The sequence below is a fragment of the Phalacrocorax aristotelis genome, chromosome 1 (assembly GCF_949628215.1).
Source record: "Phalacrocorax aristotelis chromosome 1, bGulAri2.1, whole genome shotgun sequence".
Lineage (NCBI taxonomy): Eukaryota > Metazoa > Chordata > Aves > Suliformes > Phalacrocoracidae > Phalacrocorax > Phalacrocorax aristotelis.
In genome coordinates this window covers 196,679,611-196,693,138 of record NC_134276.1, presented here as the reverse complement: position 1 = coordinate 196,693,138, position 13,528 = coordinate 196,679,611, and the positions used below count along the sequence as shown (strand labels likewise).

Genomic DNA, 13,528 nt, shown 5'->3' with positions numbered 1-13,528 from the left:
ACTGAGGTTTGCTCTAGAAGGGCCTGACTTCGCTGCTTTACCTTCTTAGCCTTCCTCTGATCTTGCAATCTCTGCAACAAAAGTCGGTACATGGACACATGCTCCTTCCTGTATATGAGCAGCAAGTCTAGTAGAGTGTTATTTCTGATCAGTGTGTCAGCCATTTACATTAGGAAGCTGTCACCAACTCAGTCTAGAAATTCTAGACATTTCCTGGGTGAATTGCAACAGGTCTGTGAATGATTGAAATCTCCAGGAAGCTGCACAACCTGTGATCAGGACACTGATGCCAGTTGTTTGTCAGAAGTCTCGTCCATGTTGTCTTCCTTCTGGTGGGGATTTGTTACAGGCCACCAGACAATACTGCTGCTCTTCCATCCTCCTGTGGTAACAACTCAGACACGTTTTGCAATTAATAATGTGCAGTCAAGGAGCTCCCTCCACATAGACCCAGACCCATGCTGGTGAGAGCAGCAGCACAGCTAGTTATTGTTCTGTGAGATGCTTGCTTCTGCTGGGGCCTTTCTGTTTAACTAGAAGTGTGGTGGAGAATATCACCTGGACCTCTCATGCTTACCCCAGAGCTATATGATCCTCCCCATGATCTGTTCAAGGTATCGTTAGTACTTACATGGGTAAGCAGCAAAAGGAGTAGTCAGAAGGCCTAGATGAGCCTTGCAGTCTTTCCATGACATTATGGCTCTGGGGAAGCAGCAAACATCTCTAGATGATACCTCTGTGCTGTACAAGGAGGAGTACTCAACCACGTTGAGTGACACTTCTCACTTCACTGGATTAGGATCAGTATTAAGATGATTGAGGCATCTGGTCCAGAATCTTGCAAACACCACATTCCCTACAAGCAGTTTTCTCCCATGCTGCAATCTCAGAGAGGTATCATCTTGCTTAGTGGTATGGAATGTGAATGTTAGCTTTTGAGGAAGGCAACAAGTTATTCAGCCATGGCTTCAAAATCCTCGTCTGAGCCTGCAGAGTATTTGTGAAATAAATGTTTAATGTTAACATAAGACAGACTTTTAGAAGTACTAAATTTAAGGTGGAAATTCCTAGCACCACCTTCTACTTCTCTACCTTTCTGTCTTCACAGTAGGTGGTCTGTTTAATGGGATAATGCTATTTAATGGGAAAAATTAAAACCTGGAGGCTTCAAAAGTGTTAGTGAAGATAGTTGTCTTCCATCTTAAGGTTGTAAATGCATTTATTATCTTCACTTGCTGTTTTCAGGTCAAAAAACTGCAGAACAAACAGGCAAAATGCATGGCATCAAAGGAGATGAGCGTAAGAGGTGTGATGAGAATAGCTGCTCAACCAAGCCAACTTGGTATACTTTCATACTTTATATTCAAGTATAGACAGCTCAGTATTGCACTCACTTGAGTAAACCATGGCTGATTAAGATACCTTTTAGATGTCCTCGTGCTCTGTCTTTTAAAGAAATTCTAGAGCAGTAGTAGCAGGAAGTTTCATTGGAGTCTTTCTGTGGATTACTTAAACATCTCCAGTTCACAGAATCATAGAATGGTTTAGGTTGGAAGGGACCTTGAAGACCACCTAGTTCCAACCCACCTGCTATAGGCAGGGACACCTTCCAGTAGACCACGTTGCTCAAATCCCATCCAGCCAGGCCTTGAACACTTCCGGGGAGGGGGCAGCAAACATGTAGTGATATATTTTGTACTCAGTAAATTATCATTTCCCAGTCATTTACTGGAAAAGTTTTGGTCATGTTCAAAGGTTCCAATTCATTATGGGGATGCTGTGTCTCCTCCTTGGGATAGCTACTTTGGCAAAGATGTTAAAACTTCAGAAAAGTTTTCAGAAAGCCCAGATCATTTCTATGCCTTTCTGCAAAGCGTGACTTTAGCAATTAAGTACACTGATATTTAAAGAGGGTGATTTTATCACTGTCTAGGAATAGGATGCTTAAAGAAATAAGGAATGGATTACCTAGAATCCACTTTGTCCAAGGGTTAACAAGATTCTGCTGTGGAAAGCTAAAGCTAGACTACTTCAGACAAGATAAAGAAAAAATTTCAGTAGTTGTGATTTACTACTGATCATCTAGTACTGGTACTATCCCTGAAGTACCAGTTACTGAAAGTTACTGCAGTTTTGCTATTCTAGGACAAAAGTGAGCTTGATGCTGAAATTACTGAATAGAGTTTTTACAGATTGTTTGGTTACATAATCACAGTCCTTTTCTGGCCTTCAATTTTATTAAAGATCCATTACACTTCTGAAATATTAATGGCTTATTTTCTACATGCTGTTCTATGAAGTCAGATTTTTTGAGAAATTCATTAGTTGTTACCACATAAGGAAAATGAAAATTTTTTGAAGCATAATGTGAATTGGAATTGCTTTAATCTACTTATGTTAAAAATACTTCTGTGGAGTTTTAATATGTGCTTATCTTTATTGTAGTTGGTGAAACTGTGACACTTAAACAGAGAGCTGGTGAATTTTTCAATCCTATGCTGAATGAGCAACAGAAACTGGCAGTGAAAAGGATATTGAGTGGTGAATGTCGTCCAATGCCTTATGTTCTCTTTGGACCACCAGGAACTGGAAAAACATTAACAGTAATTGAAGCTATTTTACAGGTAGTGGTGGATGACAAATTAGTCATCTCTAATCTTTTCAGTATTGGAACACTTACAGTAATTCTGTAACTACAGTCATACTTTTTTTTTCCCAAGGAGTTTTTAAAATACTCTTTTTAAGATCATTTCCTGTAGTTCTGTGAAAGAGGAAAGATCTTGATATGGATTTAACAGAATTCCGGAATGGCTTATTTTCAAGTCTTTTTGTCTTTGTCTTTTTAAAGCTTTATATGATAACCATGAACTAATTCTGCTTTCGGTACGCTCTGTTGAGAGTACTTAGTCATGACTGTCAAGACTAGTGTTCTTGAACTGCAGAAGGATAGGGGAATATAACGTGCATGCAAAACTCTTCTGGATCCTGTATTCAGTGAAATAAAAGGGGCATGTTTGAGCCATTGCTACTTCTCTAAATAACCTTTTTTAATGTCCATCTTCTTTAATGTTAGATACATTATACTCTACCAGATAGTCGAATTTTGGTTTGTGCGCCATCAAACGCTGCAACAGATCTTATTTGCTTGCGGCTGCATCAAAGCAACCTGTTAAAACCGGGAGCTATGGTCCGAGTTAATGCTAGCTTCAGGTCAGCAGAGGTAAATATTATAGATATCTGCCCGTTAATATTTCCGTTTTATTATTTTGATCTTAAAATACTGATTTAGTAATGTAACTGTCAGTGGTTATTAGGCTGGTTAGGCTTGTTTGGGATCCAAAGTACGAACATATTACTTCAGCTTTTCCAGAAGATTAACTGGAAAATGTTGATCATAGTCCTTAATTTGATTGTATGAGCATAGAATCTTATCCTCTTTCCTGCAGTGCTTAACTCTACAAGCAGTGCATACGTATCAGTGGGATTTTTTTAATGTGGTAAGATGCTTTGACTTACGAAGCATCCTAAAATCTGTTACTGAAGTCAAACCTTTGTCTCGAAATCAGGACTACTTACACAGAAAAGTAAGCAAGTAGGATTGTCATCTTTATACAGTACACACACATTGTGTGTGCAGCTTATCTGTATATATTTATGTACATACATATGTATGTATATGAAACATCCATATGTTCAGTTTTGATCCTTACAATAAAGAAGACACAGATTTCTTGCATATCTACTTTGTTTAGGCAACTTAACAAAGAATTAATTTGGATGTATGAATGGGTTTAAATCTGAAGTGTTTTGCTCAGCTTCTAAAACAGTTTTCAGTGGGCTTTTTTAATTCAAATTAAAACATTTCGTTTTAGAGTGGCATTTTGTTCTACAAAACACCTTTTTGTTTCTGCAGCAAATCAATGACATGGTGAAACCTTACTGCAAAGATGGTGATGATGTTCGGAAAGCATCGTGGTTCAGGATAATAATTACCACATGCAGCAGTGCAGGAATGTTTTATCAAGCAGAAATACGGTAGTGTACTATAGATAGGAATATCACTGAGATAGCTGGATGCTACAAAACTCAAAGCTTTTAGATACCATCTGTACTGTAACTTGAGCTGTTTTAATACAATCTTTTGCATGTCCCTCTATTTTGAAATTATCTTCCTAGAAAACCACTTGATTTTAGTAATGTTTCAGCAGAGACTTTCTCCATGGTAAATTTAAGAATTATCTTGAATAATGTTAAAAATTTTTGACACAATAACTTCTCCTCCACTACTAGCAGGACCCTTAAATTATATTGAGCCAAAATGATTGTCACACTAAAAATGATATTGTATCTGATTTTTATCAAGTCACCTTTACTAACTGTAAACAACCACCATCACCATGTCAAGTGCTGTTCACTAAACATTCCGCTGATTTTGATTTTTAACTTTGTAAAAGGACACTTTGAAGCCTAACTGACTTGAGTTGTTTGGTAGAAACAAAGCCTGGGGATTGTCTTTGCTACACCAAGTTCATTGTTCTAATTAAATAGCTGAAGGAAACTGAGAACAAGGAAAGCTGTTTTTTTTAAGTGTCTTATACGTAGTATAGTATATTGGAGTGTGTAAGCGAAGTCAAAGATTGCAAATTAAAGTTACTGAGTTGATTTTATATATATATTACATGTTGAAAATATCCATCTTAGCTCTGCGTGTGTGGAGTTGCCTGACACACTTGACAAGGAAGTTAACAGAATTGCTGAGGTCAACCACAGGGTGGCAGAACGAACTAATCTGAAAACAACCCTGGTTTGGGTTCATGTTATTTATTTCTAGGCTTGGACACTTCACTCATGTGATTCTGGATGAGGCAGGGCAAGCAAGTGAACCAGAGAGCCTGATTCCTATTGGGTTGATTTCAGAAGCTAATGGACAGGTAGTTCTTTTAGCATCCTTTACTGAAAGGAAAAAAGCTTTGGTTTCCTGTTTTAATTTTTGTGAATGATGTAGAATGCAAGCAGCCATTGCCTGGTAATGAGTATAGAGTTCTGGGTACTTGTAGTAAATCTTACTCATGCAAAATATCCATGTCTCACACTTAAATGAGTTGGTTTACATCTAAAGCAAGTCTGCACTGGTGGGACAGGATTCAGTGTGTGGAAGATGTCAAAATAAAAATACGCTTTCTTAGTTTAAGGCAGCAATGTACTTCTGTCCTGGGCCTAACCCTTCTTTGCAAACAGATTAGATGTTTGGAGGAGAGCAGAATACTTGATATAAATTGACCTTTGAATGCTGAAGTATGTACGTTTTTATTGAAACGACATTTTTTTAACAACTGTTTTAATACAAGATGGATTTTTTTTCAATTGCATATACAGATAGTTCTTGTGGGAGATCCAAAGCAGCTAGGGCCAGTAATAAAATCTAAAATTGCACTGACTTTTGGATTAAATGTGTCCTTTCTGGAAAGACTGACATCAAGAGAGCTATATCTGAGAGATGAGGATGCTTTTAGTGCCTGTGGAGCATATAATCCTTTGTTGGTGAGTAAAACTGCAATTGTATTTTTTTTCACGTAAATCAAAAAAGGAGAAAGTGTGGTTCCAGTTCCTTTTTGCTTAGTGATACGTCTGGCTTGAGCATTAGTTCTCTAGGAAAGCTTGATTATTTTTAATATATACTCTGAATAACAAGAATGCTGAGCCCTCCAGCATGTTAAAAACCATCTTTGAAGGGGTTTTCTATTCTTAAGCAGAATAAGTCAAATATGGTGCACAAAGCAGAATTCTGAATGACACTTAAAATTCCCTTCCATCTCCGTTGTCCACATTTACTGTAACTTCATGACTTAATTTTCCACAAATGGACAAGTACAACTTCTACTTTTAACATAAAAAGACAAACAAAGCCTCCTCTTTAAACATAAAGATTAATTTTTAAAACATCATGTTTCAGGAAGGGAAAAAAGAAAATGTTCTTGTTTCTTTACGACCTCTTTCTCTGAAGGATAGCTTCCCAAAGCTCTTCTGTGGTGAAGTACTTAAAGTCTATGTTAAGTGGCAGAGGTAGCACATAGTACGTAAGCGAGGACAGATGTTTCAGCTGCTTTAAATTATTGTCTGAATCTGAAATATAGGGCTAAAGTTAAACTTACTCAGATGCCTTCCCGTTCTTATGGTAATACACTTCAAAGAATTAAACTGAAAGCAAAAGATGATTAGATGACCGTGTAAGCAGAGGAGGGAGGAAATCTGGCAGACTTAAGGGGGAAGGTGGGGGTGTTTGGCCCTAGGCTTTTAGGTTGGGTTCAGCCTACTGAAAAACGTGTCACACTTCCATGTAAAGTCTGTTACAGCAAACTTTCATTGTTGTGTTCCTTATAAAACGCTGAAGGAGAATTGGCATAGTGAGAGAGCAGGAAGCATGAGGGCGTTAAGGATACCTTTGGGCTTGAGGATCATATGTTAGTCTTTTTACAGGACACATCTTTACGAGCTGGTTATTACTGACTGGAATGTTTTCTTAAGGCCGTTCTTTCATTTAAAGATAAATACATTTTTGGTTTCTTAAGCCACCTTCTGCCAGCTGTTCTGATGATCACTTTCTGTCTGTCAAGATTTACTCAAAAAAAAAAAAAAAAAGTTACATCCATGGAAACCCCATGACAAGAATCTGACTTTCATTAAAAAAAAATAGAGAATGTGCCTATAGATCAAATGTTTTGAGAAACTGGAGAATGATAAATGCATGATTCAGTTCTTTCTTTTTTTGTTGGGGGGGGGGGGGTGTGTGTGTGTGTGTGTGTTTCCCCCTTTGGAGGGGAAAGAGATGGTCCTTCAAAAAACAGCTTTTATTTAGTATTTACATATAGAAGATCACACCTGCAGTTTTTGCCTTTAATACCATTCTTTGGCAGCTTTAGAAAAGCTAAATGCTAGAGGATGGTGTGGTAGTATCTTCTTGGGACCTGTGTGTACTGTGAAGTCTGAATAATTATCTGTTTCAGTTATGGATTTTGGGTTTTGTCTTTGCAGATCACAAAACTTGTAAAGAACTACAGGTCACATTCTGCATTGCTTGCCTTGCCATCTAAATTGTTTTATAATAAGGAGCTAGAAGTTTGTGCAGACACTTCAGTAGTAACTTCTTTGTTGCGTTGGGGGAAATTGCCCAGGAAGGGATTTCCATTAATTTTTCATGGAATAAGGGTATGTAAAATGTTCACGTAGTGAAAGTATGAATAAGGAGGTCTGATAAGTTTGCTGATATTGTAGATGAATTTTCTTCAGAATGAATTCTAGAAAGGATATGAAAAAAGAATAAACTTTCTTTTACAAGTAATGTGATTTCCTGACCATCTGGTTTTAGAAACAACTACTGAAGTCACATGTTTGCTAAGAACTTGAGCAGCTGCCCATTGAGGTGTACTGTGGAGACAGTTTGATACAAATTTAAACTTGTAGCAGACTGACCAAGATGGAGCTACAGTCAGCTGCCTTTAGATTGCTTTTGATGAGACTTTGCAACACTAGAATGAATACAAGCCTCTAAAACTAGAGGATTATTAAGGCTTAAGCAAGCAGGGAAAAAAGTAGTACTTTGGGGAAAAAAAAGTTGTTCTTTAGTCTTCTAAGAAGTTAGTAAAAACTGATAATATCCACTGCTTGGAGAGGCTTGATTTTGAACTCTTTTACCTTGCACAAAAGCAAGATACCAACTTGCTAACAGATGTTTTTCTCAGTTGAGATTTAACTCCTTTGTTGTACACTTAAAGTACTGTTGTCATACAAATTCTCCAGCTTTAAAAAGCATTATAAAATGTTAGGTGATACTTGTTCATTGGAAAGGGTGTATAGCAAAGAAGGAAAATTTTATGTAACACTACATCAGGTTTTTGTGTGTTTAGAATGCATAAGAATAATCTGTTATACATAGTCTCTTTGGCACCTGGTTGTCATCATCTCGCTTCTTTTCCCCTAATACAGGGAAGTGAAACACGAGAAGGTCACAGTCCTTCGTGGTTTAATCCAACTGAAGCAGTTCAAGTAATGCAGTACTGTTGCCACCTTGCTAAAAATGAAAATGCTGCAGTGTCAGTGACTGAAATTGGAGTGATTACACCATATCGTAAACAGGTATAATTGATGTCTAAGAACTTAAAGTTGCTGTATTTCATCTTGTGGTTTTATGTTGTGGCTGTGGTTTGTTAAAGCAGGGAGGCATATCTCAAAACCTCACTGTTGTGTGTCATATTACACAGTGTATTATCAGTCATTAATGATGTTTCTATTTAAATCTAAACCTAGAGAAAGACAGCAGTAATGGCACTCTACTTTTTTTTTATTCTTAATAATTTCCTAATTTTTAAGAGAGATCTGCTTGCAGTTTTGGAGACAAGCAGATTTTCCAGTTGCTGGGAATAAAGAGTGCAAGTCAAGAATTTATTTGGAACAGCAGTCTGATTCTGTCACTTACTTTCTGCATTGGGGAGTGGAACAAAAGGGAAAAGTAGTGAAGTAGGTGGCATTTCACCTTGTTATGGCTTTGAGAAAACTAGAGGAATTGGGACTTCTTAGCTGTTCCATAGTCAGACTTTGAAGTTTGTGTTGTTAATGAAACCTGTAGAGAATGTTGGATGTCAACTTCAAATGCTGTGCTTTATTTTTAAAACTATTTATCTTCAAGTCTAAGTATGTGATGTCTGCTTTCATTTTAAAAAAGAAAATTAAATCTCGTTTCATTTCTAGAGGATGCTCTGGACAGTGTGCATATTGTTTTTCTTGGTGTTCTTATCTCAGTACTCATGGCCTTGCATGCATGGGTTGGGGGAAACAGGTGTATGGAAAAGACCAACCCTTTCTGAAGAAATCTCACTTGCAAATTGGAGCTCTGCCTGTACTGGTCCTACTGGTCAGGTGTATGCACTTGCCCATTTTTACAGCTACTATTTATCCTTCAAATGTTTATAATATAGTATTGATGTGACTGAACCTCTTACACTCCCTAAAACGTTTTACGTCTTTTCATATGATTACGTCCTTCATCTGTCTGTGATGCAAGACATACAGAAATGTCTGCTTCAAGAAAGTCACCTTGTATTGCAGGAACGCTGATTAGAAAGCAGTAACTGACTGCAATCCTCAGCTTAGCCAGGCTTGATTTCTTGATAGGTTTCTTGGAGCATGGTATAGTCTGCAAGCAGCTTTTAGCAGATGGTAATCTCCTGATCCCACACATACCAGCATTCCAGTGCATGAGACTCCTTGTTCTCTTTCTCTTTTGGGGAGGGTACTTAAGGTCACATCTCACCTCTTTCACTCTGCATGATGCAGCTGGCAAGCAAAGGTGGAATCTCTGCACAGTATTCTTGAGGGGCTGGGGGAAGCTGTGTGCCTTGCCACATCTGTGGTAAGCATGGTTTTGGATATAACACACACTGGAAGAAGAGGATTTGTGGATCTAAGTTGTTTTTTTATTAAAATCTGGATTGTTAAAAATATGTTGATTTCTGTTTAAGTGATGGTACTGAGTACTTCACCTTCTAAATTGTGTAATAAGTGTGATACTTCTCAGGAAAAGTTACTGTTTTATTTTAAAACCTTACTAGTGGATGACGGCTAAGCTTGGTGTAGGCATTCCCAGTGACAACTTTGTGTTAAATCTCATACTTGTGTATGTATGTTTTTGAAGTAATCCATTTTCAAATGTGAAAATAAATTCTATCAGACACTTCTTTTTTTCATAGGTGGAAAAAATCAGATTTCTTCTGAGAAGTATTGATTTGGCAGACATTAAAGTTGGCTCAGTAGAAGAGTTTCAAGGGCAGGAGTACATGGCTATCATCTTATCAACAGTATGTATATTTGTTGTGGTCCTGTGGAGCGTTTTTGTATGTGTCTATGTTTCCTATTTTATATAGGGCTTTTAAAAATTAAAAAAAAATTAAAAGCTATATTTTTGTCAGTCTGACACAGTATTTGAAAACAGAGCTCATTTTTAAGAGCATTGAAATAGTACAGCATCTGTGATTTTGAGGTAAACCTTAAACCCTTGTAGGTACTTGATCTGAATTTATTTTAGTTTCATGCGGATAATGTACCTTTCACTTCAGTGTGCAGAGGGAGAATGGAAACTGGATGCATTATAAATATTAGAGACAGCTGTGTAGATCAGTGTTAAAAAGTGATTGCTCTTTGACTTCTAAAAGCTGATGTAGGTTCTTACATTCTTCTTCACCTTCAGTTTGAGAATCATCACTTAATGGTATACAGCTGACAACTTCCCAGACACCAAAGCTGACTGTGCCTAGAAGCTGAATACCCTTTATCACAGTTTACTTATTTTGCATTGGTAGGAGAGCACTTCATAGTCTCTCATGATCATTTTGATGGTGCACTTTAAGTGCTGCACTGGTTGTATTATAGGGATGTTGGTAAAGGTCTTCTCTAGGTGCTAATTTTTTTAATCTGAAGCTATCAAATGCCTTGAAGAAAGGGTCTGGGGGGGAGGAATAATTATGCTGTGTTTCTACTTCAGCAGTACAGTAGTCACAGGTCATCATTATAACAGTGCATCACCTCCTTGATTCTGTGTTGGTTTTGGTTGACTGTATCTGTGTAAATATGAAGGTATGGGGGCATAAACTGCGTCACTAGAGATTTTTAGATAACCATGAAAACGCAGAGGTATTTAGTTTCACTCTTTGCAATTTATGTGACTTCCAGAAAAGTGCTGACAAAAAGGAGTGTTCAGGAAATGTGGGAAGGCGTGCATGTTCGGGAAGACATTTGTGGATTTGTGTTGAGCCCATCCCTTGCATTTGACAAAGGGGAAGAGAGGACTGTGTCACAGAGTAATGGGAGGGAGTTGCTGTTATTTGGAAGCCGGCAGCCCTTGTCTCTCACCTTCTTTTGCAAACTTGATGACCAGTATGCTTCAGCACGTCTGTTTTTTCTGAAAGATCTCAGTACATGGTATCTGCAGATGACAGACAAAGATGTAGGCATAGTTTTCAGGCAGTTGACTAGAGTGTGGAAATCCTATCCGTATCAGCTGAGACATCAGGCTTTAGAAGACTCTGAGGTTAGATGCAGGCATGTGCCAATTCTTTCTCTCTAAATGCGAGATATTACTCCAGTGCATGCACATATCCATGGTATTTGAATTCACATGAAAGCCCCATAAATGGAAAAACTACAGCAGCTTCTTTATGTCCTACTTTTCTGTCCTTTGCCTTCTCAGGCATGTAAGATTGTTGGCTGGAGCTCTTGACAGGCAACTTATCTTTGTGCTTCTAAGGAGAGATCTGTGTGGAGTTGAGAAGTGTAAGCGGCAGCCGATAAGTCAGCTAATAGCTACCGAGGCTTTTTGCAGACAGCTTGTTGCTACCAGACTATGTAATACCAATCCTTATGTTCTGAGACTGTACCCATCAAACGTGCACAGTTGTAGGCACACTGAACTCCGGGACAGGAGTAAAACTCTGTGCTGGATCGGTGGAAAAGACAGTTGGGAAACTTTAGAGGAGGGCTCAGTTAATACTTTGAACATCAGCGAGTGATACCAGTTCGGTGTATGTGATTGTGTTTGAGGGTTTAGGCTTTCTTTTGGTGGGCATCATGGGCCCTATATAGCTGTATTTCTATAGTGTGGAGCTCAGTTCAGAATACAAAAAAGTCTGCCCATGCTTGCTTTTTGGCAAGTGGTAATGTGGTTCTGGTGCAGTAAGTCTCCAAGTAAAAGATTTAATTGTTTGCAACATGGAGTTCCTGAGGTGTTTCTGACCTGGGATCCCTCAGGGGTGTTCAAGAATGTACAGTACAGGCAGAGCTGGTATTGGTACATAAGGCAAACTGATCAAAGGAGGAAGTATAGAGCAGAAATGTGTAGCTGAAGATATGACCAGTACTGGACTACTTCTAACAGGACTGCATAGGATTTCCTGGAGAAAGGAGGATAAAACAGCTATGTAAACAACTAAAGCACTGGAAAGCAGGGTGAATGCAGTGCTAAAGGAACATTTGATTTCTGGGGGTTCATTTGTGGCTTGGGAGACGAGTTTGTGGGATTTTCTTGCTTGTTTCCTGAGGGCAGTGGCACTATGCTTATTTATTTGTTCTGCATCATACCATAGCTTTTCAATCCAGCTTTGTATCCATTTTATCTCTCTTAAAAGTAGTTCTAGGTATGTACTGTGCTCCTATTTACAAGAACTCATTATTTAGGGTCATGAAAATTTTCTTTATCAAAGATGGGTTCAAATATAGATGAAATAGAGGTGAAAATTTAATGAGCGACAGTTATAGCACACTAATTGCTTTGGCTGTTTTTTCTAAGCTAAGTCAAAGCACACTGATTAGACTACTGAGGAAGGCTTGTAGGAAGACACACCGTGAATTGTCATTCAGCTGCAGGAATTGGAATACCAGCGGCTCTGGCATTTCTTCTATTGAAAAGATAGAATTACTGGGTTTTAGCAAGCAGTTTTGGTATCTTGAGTTTCGAATTACAGTGGATAGTCCTGATGCTAAAATGAAATGAGTACACCATTCTCTTGAAATTGCTCAAGTTGCATTAGCAGCCTGTTGGAGAATAGCCTTTCTGTGGAAAAGCCAATGGTGGGAAATAGCTAGCTGAAATTTGGATTATGAAGCTAACTTGTACATTTCTGACACTCAGCTGCGGATTGCAGCAGTAAGCAAACATTATGTTAAAGTTACACTATGGGTAGGTAAATCGCTTCCTCATTATTCCATTCCTAAAATTATCCATAACAATTTTAGGTGCGATCTCATGAAGGCTTATTTGGTGATGACAAATACTGTTTGGGCTTTCTCTCTAACCCAAAGAGATTTAACGTAGCCATTACTAGAGCAAAAGCTTTGCTGATTGTCGTGGGAAATCCTCATGTTCTTGTAAAAGTAAGTTTTGTTTTTATATCTTTGAATTGCATGTGGTATTTACCACAGTAAATGGATGATTTGGGGGGTTAACCTGATGTGAGGGATCATCAGATTATGTTAAGAATTGGTACGCTGTCGTCAGCCTGCATTTGGGAATATCTGAACTCCATAGGTTCCTGTAAGTATGAACAGTTCAGGCACTTACGCAGTTGACTTCCAAGTACAAAAGAAATTGCAGTGCTGATCTGTGCATATGGGATCCTGCCTCCTTTTTCTCTTTACAAGAGGTCAGAACCTCAATGCTGAATTTTTCCAGCAGCCTGCAAGTACAGTAAGCATGTTCTGAATAACCTTATACAACCAGATTCTTCATAAAATGCAGTTGCTTCACTTTTAAAATGGAGGGTGGTAGAAGTTATTGTTTCCAATTAATATAACGGCCTGCCAGGGAGGTGGTCTCCTTTTGAACCCATGCATGGTCCTTCCATAGGAATAAAGTGAGCTTTTCTTAATATCTGATAAGATGTTATGTCTCACACTGGACAAGAAGGAAAGCAGTATTCCAGAAATGGTCTGAATAGAAAGTTTAGTCTCCCCACACCTACATGCCACAAATGTAACTTAGAAC

The 13,528-nt window shown here is 38.2% G+C and overlaps 1 protein-coding gene across 1 annotated transcript in view; it reads left to right on the top strand.

Moving 5' to 3' along the window:
- MOV10L1 (Mov10 like RNA helicase 1) overlaps positions 1 to 13,528 on the top strand; it is a 37,653-nt gene that overhangs the window by 22,438 nt on the left and 1,687 nt on the right. Inside the window, exons 16-25 of the mRNA XM_075084636.1 lie at positions 1,246 to 1,342; positions 2,446 to 2,624; positions 3,074 to 3,220; positions 3,914 to 4,035; positions 4,832 to 4,931; positions 5,377 to 5,541; positions 7,033 to 7,206; positions 7,984 to 8,133; positions 9,744 to 9,851; positions 12,781 to 12,918. Of these exons, the coding sequence (XP_074940737.1) occupies positions 1,246 to 1,342; positions 2,446 to 2,624; positions 3,074 to 3,220; positions 3,914 to 4,035; positions 4,832 to 4,931; positions 5,377 to 5,541; positions 7,033 to 7,206; positions 7,984 to 8,133; positions 9,744 to 9,851; positions 12,781 to 12,918 (1,380 nt within the window). The remainder of the gene's footprint in view (positions 1 to 1,245; positions 1,343 to 2,445; positions 2,625 to 3,073; positions 3,221 to 3,913; positions 4,036 to 4,831; positions 4,932 to 5,376; positions 5,542 to 7,032; positions 7,207 to 7,983; positions 8,134 to 9,743; positions 9,852 to 12,780; positions 12,919 to 13,528) is intronic.